At 44.8% G+C, this 26,092-nt stretch overlaps 1 protein-coding gene and 1 long non-coding RNA gene across 2 annotated transcripts in view; one reads left to right on the forward strand and one right to left on the reverse strand.

Moving 5' to 3' along the window:
• The window catches only part of INO80C (INO80 complex subunit C), a 30,940-nt gene extending 30,132 nt beyond the window's left edge, over positions 1-808 (forward strand). Inside the window, exon 5 of the mRNA XM_040586260.1 lies at positions 87-808. Within this exon, the coding sequence (XP_040442194.1) occupies positions 87-218 (132 nt within the window). The 3' untranslated portion in view covers positions 219-808. The remainder of the gene's footprint in view (positions 1-86) is intronic.
• LOC121084601 overlaps positions 1-25,884 on the reverse strand; it is a 29,551-nt gene extending 3,667 nt beyond the window's left edge. The window contains exons 1-2 of the long non-coding RNA XR_005826812.1: positions 25,627-25,884; positions 18,831-18,936 (exon numbers count right to left, since the gene is read on the reverse strand). This is a non-coding gene — a long non-coding RNA (uncharacterized LOC121084601). The remainder of the gene's footprint in view (positions 1-18,830; positions 18,937-25,626) is intronic.
• Between the last annotated feature and the right edge of the window lie 208 nt (positions 25,885-26,092).

Raw genomic sequence — 26,092 nt, forward strand, 5'->3', positions numbered from 1 at the left:
TTGTCATCATGTAATCAGACACTTTTTTTAGTACTCTGTTTTAAGATTGTATTTGAAGAGTGTCTCTGCTATTGTTTCATTTTCAGGCAAATTACACAGATCCCCAGAGCAAGCTAAGATTTAGCACTATTGAAGAATTTGCCTATATTCGGATGCTCCCTTCAGATGTGGTGACAGGATACCTGGCTCTAAGGAAAGCAACGAGTATTGTCTCCTGAAGAGACGAAATATTGCTGTATATCGCTTGTGAACAGTGCTGATTTTGAGAGTCATGGTGGAAACTCACTGCAGGACTGAAGTTCCTTAAAGCTATCCATGGATTTTTACATCTGGAAGTAGTTGATGATACATGGATTTGGAGAACATATGGATTTAATTTTGATAAATGCTGATATTTGTTAGTTTGCCAATTTGTAAGCAATTTGGTTTGGTGAACAGAATAACTTAGACCTTAAGGATATGTATCTGCACTATAATGTCTGAGTTATATTTATTTCTGTAGAGACAGGACTTCGTCTCTACCGTGTAATATTTTATGTAGTGCTCTAGCTCAGAAGAAACAGTCATTGAATTAAAGAAAAGGTATGAAGATATCCCAGCTTCTAAACCTGCCTTGCCAGATGCATTGGCCACTTCTCTATGAAGAAGTTTGTCTCATCTGTAAAATGAAGCTAAAATACCTAGCAAGCGCTGCTATTGTGATGACCGTTTATGGTACTGAGCCCTGTGAAAACAAAGCTTCACACAAATATTGCATTGAGGAACCATCAGCATAAATAAAGTTGGACTCAAACTTGTTTTTAAAATATCCTAATGAGTATGCATAACAGGATCAAATCAAATCACCGGCTAACTCTTAATCGTGACACTTTGTAGTTTTTGAATGCTTCATTTCACAACCTGACTATTCTTCTGCCTTTCCTAGTTAGTACAATATTAGTACTAATTAGTACAAAAAAGTACTAATTTCCCAGACTTTTTAAGATTTATGCTAAAAAAAGTAGGAATTCCGCTGTCCATATGGTCTATCCACACCCAGATGGTCTTCAGCAAGGAAGACCTCCTACATCAGGACACTGACCTCTGCATCACGAGGTACCAGAATAACCAACAGCAACTGAAAGTTGTCACATTTTAGAGGAAGGAGACTGAAGTTTGGAGTCTCGTGGAGGGGCTGACAAGTAGCATGCCAACATCAGAATGCTTTCCTGAAACTGAGTCTAGGGGCAAGGGTGCAGAGGGTTTTCTGCCCATTCTTTTGTTTTGTCCTCTTTCTTACAACAAGCTGCTGATTTGTTGTCGTCTCACTTCTGCATATTTGGCCCAGCCTTAGACTCTTGTCAAGGGTTAATCTGGACTCCAAGTTCAGGCTCAGCCATTCCTAGCGTCCAACCACACGGCCTTCGTGCCTATACTCCAACAACTGCCCTGTAGCTGTGAACTTACCTCCCTTACCTGTCTGAGCCAGAGGGTGTTAGCCAGAAAGGCTGCTAGGCGAGTTACCACTTGCTGTGGGAATGCTGTCTGCCCATGTGCAAAACTAACAAGTGGAAGACTTGTCCCACAGCTTGTTAGTCCTGGACTGCCCAGTTCACTAAGGAGGTGAGACACTGATCACAGCACAGCAGTCCTGGCTGACCCAAGCTCCGTCATGGCCATCGGGATCTTGTGCAAGGCGCCTCTTTTCTCTGACTGCACAAGTAGCACACAGTGGTGACTAGTTAGTGTCTAAGCTGCACCTTGAACGCACATTTCTGGAGACATGGTAATATTGGAACATGGGTTTTTTTCTTATTGAAAGAATAAATATGCAGAGTCTTACTAGTGCTAGTTTAATTCCACCTCCAAAACAGGAAAAACAATAATGGATACATTGTTTAATGAAAGTCTGTGGCACTCATTCCTCCATTTTTGTGATCTAATATTTACAAAACCAAAGTAATTTAAAAAGTCTTTGACGTGCTTACAATAGATCCTTCAAAGCCCTGGATACCAGATAATGCTACAACTGTATTACAGAACAAAAAAGAATAAGACAGGATATCTCTTTTCATGCCAGTAAGCATCCAAGCCACATTCTCTTTGCATCCAAGTTTTAGAATGGATGTTTTTAACTTACTTTACATACTGAAGATGTGTTTACAAGATAAGCTTAACATTTATATGAAAACAAACCACATAGAACTGCCGTAAGATCATTTATGCTTTAAATAAGCAGATAGCAGCTCAGAAAATTGTATTTCACCAGCTTGTTCTGTCCCACAAATATTTTTAACGTTCTTTGGGAATGGCTGTTTAGGAGCCCAGGCTCCCTCACCATCAGAAGTGCTCCATGCACTCCTGCACTGTATGTTAAGGTGTTGCTTCTCAGGTAATTTCTACCACACAGTGTTTATGCATTCCATTTTCAAAATCCAAGTGTCTTACTGAATAAATTGGCATCAGAAAAATAAATACAGCTTAGGTTTGGCAAAAACACTAGTGACTCTTCTCAGTGCTCTCTGTCCATATGATGGCTGCTAGATTCCCTTTTCTTTCCTTCCTTGTTTCTTCCTTTGTTAGCTACTGGCCCTTTTTTCTTAGTCAGTAGTGCCTCACTTTTACTCATTAGACTGTGCAGTCGTCAAGCCAAGACTGATGAGTCAGCCACCAGCACCATTCAGCATTGCATTGATCGACAAGAGTTCGCTATGTGGAACAATCAGAAAGAATTTGTTTTAGCAGGAAGCTGAGGACTGAAAAGATCTAGCAGCCATCGCGATGCCGACATCATTCATGAATGGCATCATTCGGTCTGACTAGGTTCTTTTTGGGAACAGTATGTGGACCTGCTGCTCTCATCAATGCCTTCTATAAGAGAACTGAGCAATACTTCCCTTGTTGTATGTAAGAGAAAATATGGATAAAGTGAAGAGCTCATCTGTGCCATGGAGTAGTTTTAAAGTATGTTTTATTGATGGCTTTAGAAGTCAAAATTGAGAACTACATTTATATGTAAAAGTACTTAAGGGACATTATCTAGATAAACATGTAAAAGTTGAATTTAAATTGAAAAGAGGACGAAAGAAAGGCATTCAGAAAAAGAAGCAGCAATGAATACCATTTCAGACTTGGGGAGAATGTATTTTGACTAATGGTACTGCCACATCTGTAAAGCAGAAAGCCAGCACTCACTGTGAGGACTAATTTGTTCAAGTATAACCATTCCTTTCTGTGAAGTATCACCTGAATTCACTACTTAATACAGACCACGGATGGCTTCAGCCTCACATGCATTTGCATTAATATGTTTCCTTGTCATCCCACTCTGTTATCCCTGTAATGGCTTGCAGCACACCAGTTGCTGAGCTCCCACAGAAATCCCACTGACATTAATGGGGAGCGAGCTTGTCCAACAGCTTGCAAGGTATGGTCTAACTGGCAAAGATTTAGTCTTTTTGGCAGGTGGAAAGCATATTTTCCTTTCATCTATCCTATCCCTAGGAAGGAATGAGGATGTTCACCAGAGGCCAGGCTCTTGTGTTCCTGTGCAGCTACCAGCCCCACACACTGCTGGTCCAGCGTACACTGGGGATGGGGGTCACCTCCAGCGTGCTGCGGGGTTTTCAGGGTTTAAGACTTCAGTAGCTTGTATTTAGCCCATGCTTTGGGTGGATCTGTTTGCTTTTGAAGGCCTGGACAAAGCAGGCAACTGCCTCTGCAGCTGTCAGCCCCAGGGCTGCAAGTAGCTGAACTGCCTGAGATGTCCAGAGCCCCAGGGCTGCAAGGACACAGTGCTGCGGCTGGGGCAGGGGCTGGCTCGCGGGGGGCTGTAGGGCTGCGGGGCCAGCTGCCTCTGAGGGGTGTGTGTGCTGGGGGCCCTGAGAGCAGTGAAGCTCTCAACAGCTGCAGCTGCTGCCTCCATCCTCTCCAGTGGATGGGAAAGCAGGATGTCGGAGCTCCAGGGCTCCTGCCTTGATTATTCGCTCACTGCTAGTTCGTACAGCAGGTCTGTACCCATGGAAAATTCCTGCCCCAGCCCTTCCTTCTGCTGCATCTGTACCAGGAATGACCTTGGCCCCATATCCTGGAAAGCAGCAAAATTTAGTTCAGAGAGGCCTGGGGCCAGCTCAGTTCAGAGCCCCTGCGTTTCACACCGTTCTCCCAGCAGCGTTCTGGATCCCTATGGAGTTGCTATATATGGGCTTCCACGGAGGGCAGGAGTGGCAGGCGCATGCAGGCACAGGCGCTCACTCCTTTACAGAGGCCTCTTCAGTGTCAAACCCCACCAAAGCACACGGGAATGAAGCTAGGCAAAGGGGAGGGCTTTTTACTGATGAACAATATCAAAGTAAAAATTAACGAGTGTAAGGTTAAAAAGGTTTTGTAAGTCCACTCTGTTAAGAAGAAAGCTCAAGCTCTCTGCATGATTACAATATTTTTCCTGAAGGGCTAAATAATTTAATAAATTAACATAACAATAATTTATTACTGGAAAATTTACCGATGGGTCTTAAAGCCTCTTACAATCTCTAACAATGTACATGGTCTACATACTCGAGACAAAACAGCACTTGGTTTTGCTTTCTGAATCACTCCAGGGAGGAAGACTTTCACAGACCTGATGTCAGGTTCTGGGAGAAAAACCCTGACTTATTGCTCTTTTAAGAAAGAAGAATCAAGCGTTATCTGTGTTGTTACTGAACACTTCAGTCACACTAAGATGATGATGTCACTAATACTAGAATTCACAGAAATCCTTTCATATTTTTCCCATTTTAATGTGTCCCCTGATGAAAAACCACTTTGCCTGTTGGGCAGTGGATGGGTGGGACATATTAATATATCTTCAGGTAAGAAAAACATTTTAAGTCCATTTGTTATCTTTAAGCATTGCTTGACTTGGTTTTGTATTATCTGAGCAGCTTAACAAATCCAGTCTTTTCAGATGATTACACTACTGTAAATCACAGCCTACAGGCAGCAATAGCAGTAATCTCTTGGGAGAGATAATAACAACAACAACTAACAAACACTGTTTAAACCACTGGTAAGTAGTGCTTCTGTAATTGCACACAGTTTATGACCTATGAGATCACGTGCGTTAAGTACAGAACATCACTTTCTCTGACACCATCACCTAAAATCAATAATCTCTACATAAAAACCATAGTACTAGTGGACTAGACACGAAGTTGCTTTTGGGGTTGCTGTGGTTGCTGTTTGCTGGCATGTTCTCCTTTGGGCGAGAACTCCCATCAGTTGCGTGCATGCTGACTGCTGTGGCTCTGTTACTTGACCTCGGTACACCCAGCACAGCACCCCAGAAAACCACATCCTGGTTCATGGACTATCTGAAGTCTTCTCCAATGTCCCAAATATGGAATGTAAAAATTACTTTTCTCTCATAGTTTAGTTTAAAAAAGAAATAGTTTACAAGCTGCCAACTGCACACAGCACATGTGAACAGCGTCCCTTTTCTCTGCCAGTCTTTAATCCAGAGCATAGTTTGTGTGAAAGGAGGACAGGTGCCCCTGGTGTGGGTACTTCTGTTTCAGCATGGGTTACACACAAGCAAGTTTTCAGCATTGGGTGTTGGAATTTCTGAAAACAGCTGCCTACCCATGCATGGGGAGGAAGTGTTTCCTGCTCATCCTATCAAACTGGTACCCATGCATGTTCAGTGCCTCTGTATAGATCTGATAAAGCTACAGCAATAAACCCTCACGAGCAGAGATGATCTGCTTGGGCAATATTTGGTGGGCATTGGGAAGCAGTTAAGCAAAGGTGATAGGGGATGTCTGAATTTTGGCTGTGTATCCCATTTATATCCTGAGGGACAGCAGATTTACAGGCAGCTTCTCTTGATTTTCTCCTCACAGGGAAAGGAGATGCCTCTAGAAGGACACCACAAAGACACACACATATTGGCTACGTACTGTGCGTCAGGTCATTAGTTTCATGACTAATGCATCAAGACAACATAGAGGGGACAGAAATAAGGATCTTTTCATATAGTTGTCTGTTGGCCCAAATCCTCTCTCATTTTCCAGCTTAGATAACTTGGATGCTGGTAACCCCTCCATGCTCACAGAAGGGCGTGAAGGAGTGACCCCACCACGTGGAGGAGTGTTCCTTTGGTCTGAAATCTACCCAAACAATTAGAGCCATTAATTGCAGAAAACCTTCAGGCCGTGCCTGCTTACCGAGGTGGTGGAGGGCTGGCTGTACAGCGTGTGCCTCCCCTGTCCTGTGTCTACAGCTGCATCCTTCACCAGGTGGCTATGCAAACATGCTGGGGATGAATACATGCAGGCAATCTCATGGTGAGTCTGCCTTCCAGCTCAGGACCAAAATGCAGGCACCCACGTTCAAACAACTGGAAAAAGTGAGCAGCCTCTAGGGGTGTGCCTGAATAGCAGTTCTTGCATAGGGAACAACAGGCAGTTTGGGGTCTGATAATAACCTTAATAAAGAGGAAATCTCAGGAATTTCAACAAGAGCGGGACTTAGACTAAGGTGAGAAGACTGGAAGTGGGACTGCAGAAGCAATTGCCCTGACAATATAAGGCTATGCTGAAGAGAAATCATTTATATAACACGATGGGTGATTCTTAATCCTCTGCAATAACACATGGCATTACAATGGTTTTATATTTGGAATAAAGAACATAAATAGAGCATAACTCACTACAAATTGTGCCTTTCTGGAAAGTATGTCATAGCTGGTGATGTGAAGTCAATGGCTGCCATCAGTCTCGTGTGCACAAGTGACAGCAGCTAATAGGCACATGCCTTGTTCTCCTCATATTAAACGGGCTTTTGTTACTGAAGCTGATGGCAAAGCACAATCAACCAAATATTTTGGCCTCTAACAACCAAGAATTTGTTTGTCATGCTTCATCTCTTGTACCAGGCTGTACGAAATCAGAAAGCTAAGCAATAAGTACTAGCAACTCCTTTCCAGTGTTACGTGAGCTCTTCCCACGAGCTTTGTACGCTGAGAATTATTACTGCCATTTCAGTGAAGGACAAGATTTTCCATGTCAGTACCCTGGTTTGGCCCCACGCTTCCAGAACCCTTGGGAAACGGCACATAGAACTCCCCTGTGAAACCCTCCCCTGCAAATGGTTTATTTCAGCAGCTGCCTCCCTATTCTTATAATTTACCTAATAATGAACTGGAAGCCAAAATATGCAGACCTTGAGTTGTCCTTCTGAAGGATCACACTGGGACAGAAAGTGCAAAAACAATTCTTCCTGTATATTTCCTGTATACAATGCCACTGGGACACCCAGACCTCTCCAGAGCCTTGGGGCAGTGACTCTCCCTCCAAAGGTCTGTTTATGTCTTTCATAAACAATACACATAAGCCACATGGATAATTTTTGGACCAAGCAGCGGAATCCTGCTCTTCCACCTTTCAACACATGTTCTGCTCACTGTGCTTAACAGTCTCTCGATTAAACACTCCAACTTTACAAATCATGGGATTGCACCCGCTGCAAAGCAGCGGTAGTGCCCTGGTAGTTTGAACACTCTTCAGAGAATGTGAGAGGTGCTTTGAATCTGTTAGGTGAAAGAGGAGACTGAGCCTATATCAAAGGGCTGGGGGGAAGCATCCTCACCCTGTGTGGCTGGATAAGGAGAGCAGGAACTGCAGCAGCATGCCTGCACTGGCTACGGTTCAAATGAAGGCAACAGTCTACAATAGCCTTTTTGCAGCGGCTGATCTGGAAGAGTGCTGCATCTGCTGCTGCAGGACAGGACGTGGGCAGGAGGCTGGCACCAAGCTGCTCAGCTCTGTTGAGGCTGACATGTCTCTGGGCACGCTCAAAGGCAGATCTTCAGATGTCTGGGTAACCATCCAGGATCCGGTCAGCAACTGTGTGAGGATGCAGAGGACTGCAGGTTTGGGCACTGACTGCCTAAATTCAGTCCAGAGCCCTTTTGGGGGTCTGTTCCTCTCTGAAGACTTGGGAATGAATCTTACCAACACTGGATTTTGACTCAATACCTGTATCATCTGACCAGCTCATGTGACACGCACTTCTTGTCACCAGAAGGTACCTGGTATTTCTCCCAGTACGGGATCTTAAGTGGTGAAAGCATGAGCATTAGAGGAGGAAAAAAAAAACAAACAATGGCAGACAGGGGCCCTCTTGTCATTCTCCCAGAACCTTATGCTTTCCAGACCATGTCTCTATTACCTTCATGACCTATTCAGCGCTACCTTCTACCTCCAGCTTTTCCAAACTTGGAAAAAACACTGGGCAAGGTTAAGAATCCTGTCCTACCTACAACATACATTTCTAAGCATATGTCAAAAGACATAACCAGAATCCAGCAGCAACAGGTATCCTAAAAGTTCTCCTTTGCACCTCTGTATTGCTATAGGTGGCAAAGTTTTGTAAGAGGAGGGCTGCAGGGGTGGCCTTTGTGGGAAGAGGTTCAGGGACTGTAGGATGTATAAGAATTACAGATGCACTTTCCTGACCCCCTAAAAATGAATATTGAAGTAACAGCTTGTTTTTGGGGTTGTACAGAAGGAGAGGCTTTATTTTGTCCTAAATAACGCAAACAAGTTTGATCATAGAGTAATTGTATCTGAGCCACTAAGAAATAATCTCCAAGGCATAATTAGTAACAGCACCTTCCCTGGGAGATGTGATTCCATCCACCTCCCATTTCCCCTCCCTGCTCCAAAAACCCAGCAAGCAACCAACCAAACCCCCTCAAACCACCAAAGCCCTGTGATACTCATCTTAAAAAGGAAGACTGAAAAATAAATGACCAGGTTAATCAAAGGAAGGTAGAATCGGGAATCAGTAGAATTCACCTACAGATCTGCAGAAACTGTTTACTGAGAACAGAAAAGAAGCACTAGAGGAGGAAAAATCCTAAGTGGAAAAGCAAGAAGAAAAGCTGAAACCACAGGAGGAAAACTAACAGCCCACATTGCCAAAAAGACAGCCTTCTGCAAAGGGTGATCGAAAGGCCAGGGTGGGCCAAAGCCAGAAGCATCCTCTACAGCAGTCCTCTGTCAAAAGGGCCATTGAAGCAAAACTTAAAATGGAGCCAGCCAGCCATCCTAACGTACAAAGCATTTTCCATCAGCAAGTGTGTTTCAGTTTCTCAAACTGTGTGGCTACCCAAGGCTTGCACTTACCACTTGAGAAACTTAAAACAACTTTAGTAAATGAAAAAGACATGCACACACTGAGACCTTCCAGATTTCACTCAGGCACATGGGCACTTCCGTCCTTAATACTGTCTCCTTTCTGCCAACTTGTCTCAGGGGTATTTGTCACGCTGTAACTCAATCTACAAACCCCGAGTGTAAATATATGTACAAAACCTTAATGTAAATATACACATTGGAAAGACTTTGCCAGGGAGTTAAGAGCATGCAAGCGCTTCAGGCTTATCTCTGAGTAATGAATTCGCTCTGACGCAGCTAATACAAGTTCTCACCTAGGTGAGCCCACACCCAGGGCTGCACGGTGGGCAGGGCCCTACCCCCCATGCCTTGGCCTCAGGCTGCTGCAGGAGGCAGTGCTGGGGATGGCACGGTGACCACCCTCTCAGGAGTGCCAGGGCTTACTGGGAGACTTCTTTATTTTCCTTGGCTCAGATTTCATACACATCTCTCCACAGAACAACCTGACGTGCATTTTAAATGGCATACTGCTATAAAAGCAGCACAGCCGGGAAAACTATTGCACCTGCATACACATGGGGATGCACCTTATAAATATTGCAGTTAAGCAAAAGCTAAGGGATAACCTTTGATTTTGTTTGCTAAAATATAAACCTTAAAACTGCTAATAAGCCACTAAGAGCTATTCAAGAGATCGTCTATTACAGGAAATCCTGCCAGGACACTTAGGTAGTTTATGGCCATCTCGGATATCTGAGGAAGAGTGAAATGGGTCTAACGTTTCTGAAGTTTTGTGGGGTTATAAGAAATCCAGACATCTGCATTTTAATCTTTGGAAAATCCTGAGATCAGCAAGACTATCGTCTGCAGGATTTAACCACAAGTTGGACCCACCTCTTAGCAAGTTTAAAAGTCTTATGATTGCTGTAAAAAAAACACTTTTTTTTTTTCTTCGTACGTACACATAATGAAGGGGTTTGTGCTGTAAAATGTTTGTCTTTAAATGACAGGGTAAGAATATAATCATGCTTTCTGCATAACCAAGTTAACTGGATGTGTCTCAGTGACTGATTTAAATAACCAGCTTTTCACCTGCTTCTTTGTCTGCAATATCTTTATTGCATCTGAGGGGTAAGAGCAGCTCTGAGGCAAGACTCAGAGGCTTGCAAAGCACTCCTCCTGCCTTTTAGATGGTCCTGTTACCCAGCTACCATCACCTTTACCTTTCACCTGGGGGACTTTTTGTACACACGGGATATGTGGTTTGACCAAGAGGTGCTGCGTGTGCGCACCAGCACTTTTTCCTGGCAGGCACACTTTTTAAAGTTTCACTTTTCCTCTCTTGTTACTTGTCCTTCCATATTTGCAAGCTGGGAAAGACTTGAGTGCAGGCCCAACTCTTTATGATACTTGAGATTTTGAGTTGAGTGGGACACTGAAATAGCTCCAACGTCATCAGCAACCACCTCCAACTAAAAATGTAACACAATGACTTCCCTTTTGATGTAAAATGAATCATGTCAAGCGCTCAGATTTACACATACCTTCATATGTACCTTTATACATTTCTAGTACTTGCTTTGGCTTCCTAAATCCTCTGTTAATGAAGCCTTATTTTTCCATGACACAGGCAGCTATCCTGAACTTTTCTGGAAGCTGATATGACACACTCCCCTTTGGAAAATGCAATAAAGCATGGGTACACACCCAATGCAACAGCTACAGCTATTAGAATCACGGCACATTAAAAAGTGAAAATTGGACTGTACTGTGCAGTGCACCAGTGCTGTGGAATCAATACTGCATTGCTCCATAAACAAGAGAAAAAGAAAAAATTAAAGCCATTATGGCACTTGTCTCCAACAAGGACACTAATTTCAGGTATTTGGAGCAAAGAACACAGTGTATTTATGTCTTTTTTCATCTTACTGCTTCTAGATTGGGCAAATTAACATTGTTTTCTTAACACAAACCTCAGGAGACAGCATGGTTTAAGAACATTCTTCTGAACACTCACGCTAAAAAGCAATCAGCCAGTTGAGCTTTGGAGGAAGGAGGTGGCATCTCCATTCATACACCCATCTCGAAAACAAGTTATCTGGCAGGGAACCAGGCTAGGTGAACAGGGGGTAGGCAGAAGTACTGCAAAACCTTCTCCCTTCCATCCAGAGACAGCATAGCTCATTAAAGCTGCTATTTTGCACATGCCAAGGTGGTAATCTTGGATTAAAAGGCTTTCACACTTCTTCAGCATGCCTTATAATTATCTATCACCACCTATATGCTGTTTTAGACAAGTAGAAAGGCATGTCATCCCTTTTCTCTCCCCCTCCATACAAGGGTACACAAAGGCCAGCTCCTGGCCCAGCCCAGCCCCAGCACAGCGCTGCATGACAGAGGTTGCCTAACACTGCAGTGGTGGAAGCCCCACCACAGCAGAAATGTGCGTGTGCTGCTAAGAGGGAGAAATACAGAAAAGGGAAAGAAACATGACTGTCATCCAACCTGCAATGTATTTCTATAGAGAACATCCATTTTATTGTATTAACCATTATATTTGTATACTTTTTTTTTTCTATGGTGGCCAAGTTTTAGTGGAGCAAAGGTTTAGTTAGTTTCTGAGAAAGGAACCAGAGGTTTGGCACCTTAGCGGAGGGTGGGGAAGGGGGAAGAGCTGAGAAAATAGCTAACTTTTGCAACAGGCTCACGCCGGACCGTCTGCCAAACTCACCCCAAGCCAAGCAGCTGGGGAGCCCAGGGGCTGAATCAGCGGTGTAACACGTCTGTCTGAACTTCTCAGAACACACAGATGCTGGGCTTGGTATCTGCCAGACAGATAGGTTTCCGGGGAAAAACTGTGCGTGCGTGTGTGTCCCCACACTTCCGTGCCCCTCTCCTGCCGTCAAGCACAGGAACAAGCCATCTGCTGCCGTTAGCTCACAGGAGCAATACCTACATCCCAGCCGGTCACAGCGTGTGCTCTCCACAGCACTATCCGCTTTCCGCTCCAAGCTGTGACGCACCGTGACATTCCCCTCCGGCCGGGGACTCCAGGAAGCGAGCTGTTTGGCTTGGACGCGGGCACAGTGACACAGACACAGGTGGCTCCATCTATTGCGACACAGGGTCAAGCCTGCTGCAGAGGGTCCTGCTTTCCCCGGTTGTTTCTTTAGGGACCAGGAAACAGTGAAGAGCACGCCCCTCGCTGGAATTAAATTATATTAAAGTTCACTTTGCGAGTACCTGTGCACCTCCCTGGCATTTCTTGATAAATCAGCCCAGGCTCCAACAACAGGGAGAGGCAAAAAGCTCACTTTTGTATCACGTTTGGGGAAAATCACAACCCAGGCTTGGAAGCCACTTTTTGGCTGATGTGTTTTCACTGCACGCTTGACCAAAACCCCATCCACCCAACTGCAGTTGCAGCACATTTGGGTCTGGTGCAGAGCTGGATGGGTACCTGTCCTCTGCAGTGGGAAGCTGCTTCCATAGTAGCTGGCTGAAAGATCTGCTCAGTAGGATGAGGCACATCTCCAGGTGCATGCTGTTTTCGTTTGGAATGCCTCTTCCTCAGCTGTTTTCTTCACCTCTTGTTGATTTTTGGTGTAACATCCATTTTAATGTGTTTGCTGCCATCTTTCACCTGGTGCTATTTTGCTCCAGTGGGAGAAAGAGTCAACAGTTTAAACGTGTTTGAGGGGAAAAAAACCACCAAGAGTCAAGCTCTCTGTCAGTGATAGGGGCTCCTTCCTTTTCTGGACAGTCTGCACTTGTTTCATTGACAGTAATAATTTTATCCTGAATAAAATTAGATGAAGACCTCTACCTGCCAGGCCCGAGGCAAGCAGTCCACTGGCTGACTTGGCCAGCATGTCAGACATCACTCTTAACACTGGCTCTGCAGTGACAGCACCGTTTGATTAGGATGCAGGAGGGAGATGCTCCAATTAATGATGGTGAATGCTGTGTGAGAAGGCATATCTCAGAAAGGAAAACAAAAAGTGCAGCTATTCCTAGCAGGAGCAGGGGAGGGGAGGCTGCAGAACTCAGCTTCAGGGGTCACTTCCCTCCCCTTTCTGACAGCACGAGTGGTGATTCACAACTTGGAGCTTGTGTCCACCTCACCCCCTCTCTCTTTTTCATCACTGGTCTGGCAGCAGAAAGGCTTCCCACATGATCTCCAAGCCAAATCCTGCTGGAACTGCAGTTGTCTCATGGTGCTTTCATCCCAAATAGCTCAGCTGCTATGCTGGCTTCTGCAGTTAGGAGCTGTTTAAATTTTCTGCTGCCTCAATTGAATATATTTCTTGTTAGGCATAGCGAATCTGGGACTAGGAGCAGAACTATGGAGTGAGGAATGGAAAGCCCAGTATTGCACAACTGGTTCACATCTCTGCTAAAGATTTCATTTGCAGCGCTCTTCTGGAGTTAAAGCAAATTCACTGCCAAGTACAGTAACTGAAGTATTCAGTAAGAGTAATTTGTTGTACTTGATACTTCTGACCACAAAAGGATATTTTTTACAGATTTTCCTTATAACTGTGCAGTGAAGAGGTTTGATAAAAGCAATTTTTGCCTATGGGTTGTTGAATGGTACCAGTGTCTCCAAGCATTTTTGTTCAGAATTCAAATATGCTGTGTGACTGGTCACCCATGTTAAGCAATATGGTTTCTATTCCCTAACCAGATTCTTACAGAGGCCAGGAATATCTGGAAAAAATCAAAAAGGCATTGAAAGGGGATATAGGGAGCAGGACAAATTTAGAAAATTCAGCAAACTTATCTTGTCTTGGAAAAGAAAGTACCTCATATAAGGCCATACATGTGCAGTTCAGGCTTTAAAATACCCATGTTCTTTCTCCACTTGCAGAAAGACCTCTCTACTAGATAGTGTTTTACTCAGCGCATCTACTCCAAGTCCTGCCTTGTGCACGTACGCTTTGAGTTTTTTATTGCAAAAGGTGCAGACGTCTCAGTTTGGCTCAGTTTACTGCATTCAAATCTAAATGCCAACTTGAAGTTCACAGAGATGCTGATTTTCATATGGCACATACCTCATATTATTTCACATATTTACTGGTTCTATGAATGGGTCATGCCTGCTTTATATTGTGGCGTGGCTGGCTAAGTACAGCATTCCAGGTGTGTAAAGGGCACAAGATGGTCCAGGAGCCTGTGGATCTTCTAGGTTCTTGGGAACTTCAGGCCTCACCTAGTTAAAAGTCCTTCTCTGTCGCCCACGTTCTGCCACCGCAAAGAACCAGGATGAGATGGAAGCAATGGGGTCTCTTTGATGTTGCGCCCAGAGACAAGCCTGTAAACTGGTGAGAAAGCCAAACAGGGGGCCTGCGCCAGGCATGCTGCTGTCTCCTGGGGTTTCTGGTTTTGGTGTTTTGCTACTGAGGGACATGTGTTTAATGCTTGAGGGAGAGGAGATATACCGTGTGGTTTTTAAGCAGAGGACCTCTCTTTCTCCTTCACCACCACGAGTCCTCATCCTGCTTTTGTACACCCTGGTACTCAGGCTAACAAGCTTTAAAACACATTTTAAGATGTATACACTAGATAGCAAGATTAATGCCCAAATTCAAGCAATAGCAATGTCAATGAACTAAACCGTCAGCCTGTCCCAAAAACCTTATCAAAACAAACTGCTTGCTGTCTGTGGCTCGAGGCGACTTTGTATTTCATTTTGTAATACGAGTTCTGTGACTTCTCATGCTAGAGACTGCCTACGATATTTAAACTCACGCCTTCCATCAGTGTGTTATGTCTAAATCCCTCAGTCAAATCTAAAAAAAAAAAAAAAAATGTGGGGAGGGGAGGAGCAATGACACAAGAAAAAAAGGCACCTATATTTTGAATGTTAAGACCTGCATTCTGCATTTATGACTGGTGAATGTGTTGTTTCTTAGCCTTGATGTAATATAACTACTTGGCTTTCATGCAGATATAACACAGGTTTCAAAATATTTGAAAAGCTCTGCAAGCACGTACATAAAAAGCTAGCACTGCTGTATGGGGTAAAGTTTTCTTTAATGTCATGGAACAGATAAGGAGCCAATCACTATAATATAACCCCTAGAAACATGGTGCTGTTGTTAATGGTCTTTAGATCGTAGCTGGCTCTGAGTGCTGACCATCTATAGTTGTACTGTGTCAAGCTCAGTGAGTTACAGATACTTAAAAGTCTACGTTTCATTTATCTAAACTTGCATAAGCATACTTAAAAAAAAACATGTATTGGGCTCTTATTTTAGCCACACTTAGCTTTATATTTTTTATAGTGAAAACATATTTACACTTCTAATATATATTTTCCTCAAATATACATGTTGCTGCAGAACCTCAGCAATAAGGATGATACATGCAATCCCTCAGAAAGCAAGGCAAATAAAAAAAAAATGAGAAAATATGCTGTGCAGAGAGTCAACTCTGAAAAATAAAACCTTGCCAGACCTCAACTTATGTAACCAGTTGTTGAGAGCACTTCATGTGTTGAAAAGAGATTGAATAACAAAAGCTGAATCCTGGCTGCCTCCGCTACTTATACAGGTAATCTTCTAGGGGGGCTCAGTTGACTTAAATACTGTGTTACATAAATGCAACTGGAAGTTTAAACACCCTATGTGCATTTCAAAGCCCTCATCACAACCTCTAAAATGTTCTAAGTTCATCTCAGATAAATGATATGGTCACCCTAGAATATTATACCACAAAATATTACACTTTTTAAATGAGGATTTTGTTAAAAACCCAAACAAGATCTCTTCTGCCTACCGGGTAATAGACTACAAAAATTAAACTCTTCAAAAATTGTGAAATAAGATGAAACTAGTAAGAGTGCACAGTATCTGTGCAACAAATTAAATGACAATACAAAATGTAATACGAATGGAAACTATTAGCAAAATACATATACTGGGCACCAAAACAGAAAATATGTTATCATTTGCTGGCACCAGCCTAAAAAAATCTGCCAAACAATAAAACAATTTCCAAGGAGACTTCCCTGTGTCTAACGGGGCTATGTGTTTAACACTTTTTTCTTCATATTGGTATTTGAACTCAGTCACATACATTCCTCTTAAGTTGACATTTTAGAATCTATTTATAGAAACTCATCCTGTCTGCCACATCTTTTTTCAATTAAAATCTGATCTTGAAATGAGACAGAAGGGTGGAAGTGGGGGCACCCTGCAGTACTGGCTACTGATGATCTATAAAAAGTTTATGCTGCGCTTAGAATGGAAGTGAAGGCTTGCAGGAAAACACCACCACAGAAGCACTGCCCCAGAAACCTGCAAAGCCTCCTTCCGTGGCAGGAGAAGAACAGTCCCAGACATGTCCTCCTGCGCCACCAGCACAGCGTGCTCCCTGCTGTTCACATGCCTTTTGCCCGTTCATGCAATGCTTCTTGCCCCGTTTCTCTGGGTTTTTCAGAATGCAAGACCACTGCCTATTTTAGAAAAAACTGTTGCATTTCAGACTTTTGTTTAAGCAGAGGTCTTTGTGGATTTCTGTTTCAAACATGTTTCTGGGACACAGGTAGATTCTTCTGACTGATCTTGGGAATCTTGGCTGGCTTGTGGTATTTAATGAACTTCTGCATCCCCGCCTTCCACCCCAGTGACTTCAGTTCATCTCTCCCGTCCTCAGTGATCACGGCCTTCACGGCATGTACTGCCACTTCACGTTTCTACGGGTCTTCTGCCTGCAACATTACCTCTAGCTGCCTCCCAAGTCCCCTAGGTTCCCCCGGAGGAGGGCTGAGCTCTCTTCCTCATTTCTGGCTGGCTGAGCACAACATGTGTGGACATGAGCAGGGTGAGAGATGAGGGAAAATCAGGGGAGACAGAAATCAGACGGACAGAAAGGTTGAAAGGCCTAAAGAGATAATCTATAAATTTATAGCTGGTGCACGCTCCTTGCAAAAGAAAGCGCCTTACATTGGGCTGCATATGGTGCAGTTCAGACTTTAAAATATTGTGCTCTTTTGAGAAAGGCAGAGAGATCTGTCTCGGGGCACAGGAAAACTCCCTCTGGTCGACCTCCATTTCCACACAACTAGACAGGAGTTTAATATCTAGCGACTCTGTGCACTCTCAAGTGAGAGTGAAAGCAGCCATCTGGTTCAAAACCCACTGGAGAAATGGTGGAGAAAACTTACACCATACCTACATAAAATTACACCACCAACACTGTAGCTGCTGGTGCCCTCACCCAGCATTGACAGTAGGAAGCAAGATGATTTGGGAGCATTGCTCCGGGCTGCCAGAGCACAAGCCTGGTCTTGAAACCCCAGCTGCACCTCATCATAACAGGCACTCAGAGCTGCCAAAACACATAACACAAATTTCATACCTGGCCTGAAGAATGGAGAGACACTTGGGCATCTCCACCCTAATTCCTGGGGCTCCCACTGCCCCAGGCCCCACACCTCTCCTTGGCTTGTCGTATCTTCCAAGGTCACAGCAGCCCCCAGCTGTCCTCTCCGCTCCTGCATCGCACACGTGTGATCTCCCCATCTCAACCCTCCCCAGCAACTGCGCCCATCCATGCTGACCTGAGCCCCCAGGTCTCCTGCTTCTGCCTCTTACATTACCCCAGACCGCTGTATGTCCTGTGTGCACACACACACTCTCACATTTCCTTCCTCCATTCTTCTGTCTCTGAAGTTAGACAATTTAAATGTTTTTATGTTAATTGCTTTTGAATAACAGCCTTTCTGGAAAACAAAAGGTTTCCCAGAGTACTGGTTTCTTTGGAAATGTTCCCATGGCCAACTACAAGCTGAAATAATAACAATAATAGGAAAAATTCCACATAAGTATATAAGACTTTTTTTCAACAGCTGGTGAAAAAATTGTGGCGTTCTTTTCAGTTGTTGGGGGTTTGGTTTGTGTTTTGACATTTTCAAGCCAGTTTTCCCCTCTAGCCTCCCAAGCCCCTACTCCCACCAGGAGAAAGGCATGAAGCAGAGTCTTGCTGCAGTCGGCTTCAAGACAGGGAGAGGCAGTGACCTTGCTTACTGAGAGCACCCTCGGTGCGTATGGGTGAGGAGCTGCATGGAAAGGCTGCCTGCCTTGGCTAGCACTCCTCCGTTGTTAAAGAACACAGGAAACGATGGACATTTCTAAACCGGAAAAATTTGCAAGCAAGCTTTGGCTAACCACAAAATACTAAAGCACATGGCAAGAATCACAAGGCTCATGGCAGAAGAGGAAAAGCTGACAACTTTTGATTCAGGGGTTGTTAAAGGTTACAACGCTGCCACATATTATGGAAATGAAACCATAGTTTTAAACACTAAGCGGGTAGCCGCTTCAGCAAATAAACCCAGGGTTCGCTCCTTTTCATGTTTTTGTATGTGAGGTGGTGGTGAAATTGGGCTGATCTCCCAGAGGCAGTGACACTTCGGGGTGGGGGAAAGGGGTTGTGAGGGCCATCTGACATACAGAGCTGTACAACTCATCACTCGCTCACCTGGAGCCAAGACATTTAGAGTACAAGCCTGGTAAAGTCTGCCTTAGTCTGGCTCCCATCTCCCTCATCTTCTGGAGCTCTCTGATATCCCCTTCCAGCTTAAGAAGGTGAGGGTCTAATGATAGTACATGGGCAGTCCTACAAACTGGGCCAACAGCTACCTTACAGCCAGCATGAGTAGGTGAACGATAGATGCAATCCTACCTTTTTGCCTTTTGCTCTGATAGCCACAGACTTAAAGATTTTCCTCTCAGTTGTTTCTTCTCGGCCTGTCCTGTCTTCCTTTATTATGCTCCAGTTCAACAGGCTTCTTAAAAAAATGAAAAAAATCATTTAAAAGGTGCTATAAAGGCAGGCATACATTACATATTATCCCATTTCATTGTAGAATTTTTCTCACAGCGTACACATAATGTTTGTTAACTACTAAAATATCACAAAAAGTACTACCATCTCATATGTTGAGTTGGCAGAAAGAGAGGAAAAGCACATCAAAAGCTCCCACCAGCAACTGGCACAGTTGGGGGCTTGGCAAGGAAAGCCACTGCTGAACCATCTTCTGCCAGCACAGAGATTTCCCCAGTGGCGGCACTGGCATGGCTGTGCCCAGGGATATCTGCATGTGGGGCTGGTGGTGAAGAGAAGGAAAAAGGTTTTCCTTGTGGCCCTCCATTTGCATCAATGACCCTGTGGCATGCATAGGGTTGAGGAAGATAAAGCAGAGGGTCATGGTGGGACTTGGAGCTTTACAAATCTTTACCTTCTGACAGGGCTAAAGGGCTTCATAAAGGTTTCCCAATACACTGCCACACAAAGGGGTGCTGAGAAGAAAGCTGCTGGATTCCTCCACCCCATTTTTCTCATGATGAATTCTTTTAAATCACCAAAAGCATGAAAAAAGGAAGAAGAAAGGAGTCCGAAGCAACCTCAGGGGGGTGAAAAAGGGAAGGAGTACTTGGAAGCTGGAAGAGAGAGAGCACCCCAGCAAACAGCAGCTGTTGCAAAATAAGCCCCAAAAGGCTGCAGGTGCTCGTTTCCTCCAGGTTTAAAGAAACAGCTTGCAGCAAGGCTGCTGGAGCTTAGCAGGGGGCCTTGGAGCCAGGCAGGGACTATCAGCTAGTCTCAGCCTGGCCTATCAGCTTTAGCACAAAACCCACAAGATATGTTTTTACTCCTTTCAAAAAAATATTTTCTGTGTTCAGCAATAGCCTTGGCCTTCCTGCTAAGTAAATTTTTCATGAGGTTTGTGAGGCTGCCTATCTTGATTTTGCCTGCAGCAGCAAAGCCACCTTCTGTGAGCCAGGTGAAAACATGCCTCCTTAAAATGGGCATCCATACAAGCAGTATTTTGAGGCTGAGCCTGTTATTAGCAAGAATTTTCCATTTCCTTAGACATACAGTGCTTGCGCTATGCTAAAAGGAGACAGTTTGCCATGAGCCTGCAGTGCTTGTTTGATACCCACTGCCTGTGTATGCATGCAGGGCTGAGCTGCTGGAAGGACAGCGAGACACAGAAGAATCACAGCACCTGCCACTTGAAATTGTGTTACGCCAGCGCAGGCCTTGTTCTCTTCTAATATGTGGAGCTCGGCATCCAAAAGCTGCCTCCAAAAGCCCTCAGTAACAAATTCCTTGCCCAGATCCACTGACCTATGCAGCCTCTGCTTATTCCAGTAGAAACTGGGCACAGATGGACAGACAGAGATGCCACAGACCCTGGCACTGGTATTGAAGGAGACCATTTACACAGACACCAGGGTTCGTATTCCCAAAGGTACCCAGGCATTTTGTGTGTGCTGCGGTCACAGGGGCTGGCTTCCTAACTGCTGTGGGCCCCTATTCCTGTAGTGGCTTTCTCCTTTCAAAGCTGAGCAAACAGGGGGCTGGTGTTGATGTATATCTTAAGTTTATGTCTCTGAGTACCATGTAAGCTAAAGGTAGATCCCCAGGGTACGCAACAGGTAAGTGAAAGCTGGAAGGAAAAGTCAACTGAAAAGACTGGTATCGGTGAGCCTGAGGTTATGAGCCTGCAGCTGCTGAGCAAAAAACATGTATTCATTCAGAGATGGGGAAATAAACAGAAAAACTGATACGCTGTCACCCTATGCCGCACGTATCCAGATGAAAATAATGAAAATGCATCTCAGTGTTTTTCATGCAGATTTAACAAAGCATGAATGCCCTCTGCTCCCCTACTACTCTGCAGACATGGAGGAGTGATGAATTAGTGTCAGGCACTGAAATGGGTGAAGTAGCTGCTTTGGCTTTGCCAGCTAGCATGAAGCAGCATGAGACAACCACCAGACATGTGTAAGCACCACTGTGGAGCGCAGGCTGCCTCCTGGCTGAATCCAGGTCCAGCATTAAGGGAGCCCAGAGGGACAGGCTGCTCCTGCAGGTGGATTTGCACCATGGCCATATAAGCTTACTCCAAGGTGGAGAAATGTAGGAAGTGGTGATCATGCCTGAAGATGTGTAGAGATCAACAACAGAGAGGGACTTCTGTGTAATGATCTTCACCACTGTAGGATTTAGCTCTTAATCTCCCCCACTTGCCAAGTGAAGCTATAACCGTCTCAAGCTATTTCAGTTGGGGCTGTCCAGATGCTGTCAGCAAACTGTTTGAAGTTCTTGCAATTGAGGGATAAGCAGCTTTTATGCAGAAAAAGCTGGCACTTCAAAATTTTTAAAAACTAAATTCAGACACCAAGCAAGGAAGTCTTTAAGAGCTGCCACTGATGCAGATTCTGTGTAAAGAATAACTGCTTTTCCCTCAAACAGCAGAAAGGTAAAAAAATGGCAGTCTCCCTTCCCAGCACACTGAAAGCAGCTATGGGCTAAATCTGTCAATTCATACTTATTTTAAAAAAGAAACTGAATGTAAATGCAAAAATACAAAAACGTGTTGGATGACATACATAAAAAAAAAAAGGAAAACGGTTGGCAATACTTTCTGTTAATTACTACAGCAAGTAATGAATGCACAGCTTTCTGAGACTGTGTTGCTGAATCATCTCAGTGGTAACGCTGCCTTCTTTCCTATATGTTTATTTTCTTGTTTGTTGCCCCTCATCATTGCACTGTACATGCAGCAGTGGGGCCCCAACAGCAGCAACTGCACAAGGTCTAGCCTGCTTGAGGGCCTGTGCAAACACAAAAAGGGATTGTGTTAACCCGTTATGCAGGTTATTTTGTGGGGGACAGCTCTGGACACTCACACAACAGTGTTTTCTTAACTGTTTGTTAGAGCTAGCTTGAAGAGTGCCACAGTGCATATAACCCTGAGCAGCTCTCCCGCATGCTCCCGAAATGCAGCAGCAAGTGCGGAGTGTGGCAAGTGGTGCCCAAAGTACACAGTTACGTTACTGTAGGCAAACTAGAAATCAGTCCTTTGTTGATCCAGGGAAAACCTAAATCTTTTCCAGGACAGATGTGCATCACTTTCCACCTGTATGCTATATATGTATACTGGTGTTTAATTTACTGCACTTTCACTTCATATCATCAGCATTCACATATTGCAAACAGGAAAACTGAGGTGGGAAGTTTGGTAACTCCTTTTATCTGATAGATTTAAAAAGAAAAAAATGTAAACAGCACATCAGTTACTGTATTGAACAACAGACTAATAAATTCTAGTATTGCATATGCTATCCAGTAAAAGTTAACAATCCCTTATTCTTTAGATTAAGTGTCTTCTCCCACAAAGCACACCCTGAAGGGCTCAGCAACAATATTTTTATCATCTGTCTAGGTACTTATATGGCTCCCATCACTGCTGTACCTGCTTTTATGGTAGCTGTAAAATACAGAGCTATAGAATCTAATATGGAATCAGAACCAGGAAACATTGTTTGTCCAACTACTATATAAGCCAACAAAGGAAATGAAACAAGAATCCCAATGAGCTCCAAGCTCTTTTTATGATGCTGAATCACTCGACTTCTAATTTATTGATCACAAATTGCTATTGTTAAGAGTAAGTATAAGCATCACCTGGAAGAAAGCCACCACTTCTCGAGAGACTGTGATGTGAACTACAGAGAAGGAGTTTCTCTTATGAAACCCTCAAAAAAGAGAATATTTTTCTTGCCAACAACCATCAATTGGTATGAGTGACTTCACTTCTCTAAGAAAACAGGAAAGAAGAAATGAGAAGTGCACGCAAGAAAGCAAGTGCACATACATCCCATCTGTTATGCCCTGCCTCTCAGAACAAAATGGTATTATCTCCTCAGGGAAGACCCACTTCATTTTGGTCCCACAGTCATTAACATCTTCATAAAGTAAATACAAGAGACAGCACTGGGCATTGTTTTGTACTCTCTGCAGGGATGTGATGGATGGTACAAGACAGTTTACTGTGGAAGAAGCAAGACTGAGAACATAAAGCTTTCATATGCCTTTCTTGTGAATATGGCTTATTTTTAGTAATGAACATGCTTGGGTATTTTGATCTCAGGCAGAAGCAGGAGCAGGGGTTTTATTTCTGAGGAAAGAACCATTTGGATGAAGAGGATGAAGCAGCCTGTGCCAGGGGCTGATGGGCAGGACTGTCAGCAGCTGCAGGACAGCAGGCAGTGATCTGCTGCTGAGAGTGGAGGTGCATGTGCATCCTAGATTGGGACACCCTAGGGTACAACAGGACAAACACCCTCAGAGCTGAGAACAAACTGTGTGAGAGGTAAAGCAGGCTGGTGTTCGGCAGGACATCCTTTGGGAATAGGGAGGTGTAGGGAGCAGTACATGCAAGGGCGGAGAGAGGTTGGGTGGAATACAGACATGATACAAAATCAGCTCAGGAACACTCTGACTGCCTAGAGGAGAGCAGCTGCCATGCATATAGAGATGCTTAAGACTTCCCTCCAGGAAAGGCTCCCCAGGGACCTCTACAGTAGGAAGGCTGTAGCTGGGAACAGTCCTACCAGTAGGTCAGTGAAAACACAGAAAGTTCTTCCAGCCTCATCTCACTCAGCTACAAAGAAGTCCCACAACCAACATGACTTTGTCAGGGATCTGTCTTGGCTTTCATGAGATTCTCAGACAAACTTAGTCTGCAAGACACAAGGAGTCTTCACAGCAAGACAGAGAAAGAGCCACTGACCAGAGAAAACATGAAGTCCTGGCCAGGAGGTGCTTAGCAGACAGCACCATGGCTGGCCAGAAAGACGTGCACAAGCAAACATGGGGCTTGAGACAGAAACAACGTTAGTGAAGTCAGTGCTGGGTTTAGGTCTCTATTTCAGAGAAGAAATCCCTCATAGTGAGCTCCAGGGCGACCAGCCTGTATATGATATCTGCATTACTTGATTAAAGTAGAGGCCAGAACCTTATTAGTTCATCCATGGGAATGTCAAGGAGCAAGCAGAAAAAGAGGTGTTTCTTCACAGAAAAGATGTCTCTCTGAGGCTGCCACTTCAGAGATGTTGAAATGACACAGGGAAAACACCTGTGGTGTGTTCTCTGTTTCTGAGGCAGGGGCAGAGGGGAAGAGAAAGGGTTGCCAGATGCCATTTTGAAAGCAGCTTTTCTGTCTGGTGTTAGCAGACGTACAGGGCTACAGGCCACCCTCGGATGTAGGTGATGCCCATGCTGACAGATATCGCTGAAGGGTGAAGCCAGGGAGGGAAGCGCGGTGCTGCAGCACCAGTCACCCAGGATCAAGCACTCAGGGTCAGGGAGCATGTCAGGAGAGGTCCATGTCAGGAGAGGTGGCTGTCATGGTTCCCTTGTCTGGGGAACAAGGTCCCGCCTCTGCTTCAGGGCTTCAGAGGTTTAAACTTAGATGCAGCCCTGCACAGGCAAGGTGGCAATCCACACAGTTTACACAGCCGTGTAACTACTTCACTGTTAATGCTTGCTATTCCTTAGCTTGTTTTTGAGGCTGTACTGCAGCACTGGAAGCAGCTGTAGAGGTGGCTTCCTCCAGCTCTGTAAGACCCTGTGTGGTCACCCTGTGCACCCCCAGCTCTGAAAGTGGCAGCTGCTGGTGGGGAAGGAGGGGCTGGGGAATTATATATGTCCCCTGCAAGGTGACTGCATGTTGGCAAGGAGGGAGCAGACGGGGGTGAGGGCCATGGGGGGTCAGGGGCTCTGAGGCAGGTAGGGTGTGGGTCATTGCTTCTAGGCAAAAGCCTGCTTCAGAACCAGTGACCCACAAACTCGCTGCTGCCCCTGTACCAGCCACACCAACTAGGAACCATCTTTTTTGGACCTTAGGCCTAAAAGTGACAGAAGTACCTACTTCTGCCAGGACATGGATCAGGAGGAAGAAATTGAGTAAAAGCCCTGTGTCTCTCTCCTGCCATCTGATGCTGGCTCCTCTCCTCCCTGGAGAATTCAGGGAGGAAAAAAAAAAAAAAGAGCAAAATAGTCTGGCTAAGCCTGTGTGTCTTTTCACCGCAAACACCTTCTGTTCTGGCCTATGCAGTTGCTTTCACAGCTGGAAAGGGAATATTTTTTACCTTAAATAAAAAAAAAATAATTACAGCTGGACTCTTTTCAGAGTGCTCTGGGGAGCTTCAGGAAGCCACATAAAACTAAAATACTCTCTATCACACCTCTGGCACCTCTCCACAGCTCCCTGGGTGTCATTGTGAATTAAGCTATGTTGGCTACACTTACAGGTTTTTGCTGAACATAACTCATCAAAGGTAAACACACGGAAAATCTTTGGCTTTGGTTGCAATTAACTGACACGTCTTGATGACGAAACCACATGTTCCCTCAGGGCTGGTCCTAGGCGTTCTGCGTTAGCCAGGCTCCAAATTTTGAAGTGACCCTCAAAAGACACATTCTACTGCCTGCCCCAAAGGCTGGATGAGAAGATCTAAGGAGAAGCTAAAACCTCTTGCAACAGAGGTTTTGCTTTCACAGCAGGAGAGAGCAGGCTCAGACCCCATACAAGGATGAGGCACAGGCAGCAGGGAACAGGTGGTGGGTGCCCATTCTCTATAAACCACTCCTCAGCTATCAAACATCTCCCGTGATGTTCTCCTACCAGAGCAGCTGATCCCTCCAGCAACCTGGGTGACCAGCGAGATCCTTCCAGCCAGCTTCCCCACACCGGCTCTTCCCATAGGTAGCCCAGCCCCTTGGTCCGCCTGCCTTCAGAGGCACCGCAGTGGCCAGAACAGTTTGTGTGGGCTTTGTCTGCCTTCAGTGCAGGCCTCCCCACGGGCAGTAACTCGCTCCCATGCCGCAGAGCCACCCCAACCCCAGGAACAGCCTGGGTGAGAGTGTGCGCAGGAGCCCTCCACAAGGACTAAGCGCTACACAGAGGGGCTCCGAGGAAATGATGTGGCTTATAGCTGAAAGAAGGTGAGGAGGGGAGGGATGTGGCCACGGCTGCTCTCTTCCCACGTGAGTGTGGAGTTTCCAACAGAGGTTTCCTTCCCCATGCAGATGTGTGGATAAGAGTGGTTAACACTGTTTGCAATAAGTGAGAGCTGGGGGACCAAGCACCT

The sequence above is a fragment of the Falco naumanni genome, chromosome 3, assembly GCF_017639655.2.
Source record: "Falco naumanni isolate bFalNau1 chromosome 3, bFalNau1.pat, whole genome shotgun sequence".
Classification (NCBI taxonomy): domain Eukaryota; kingdom Metazoa; phylum Chordata; class Aves; order Falconiformes; family Falconidae; genus Falco; species Falco naumanni.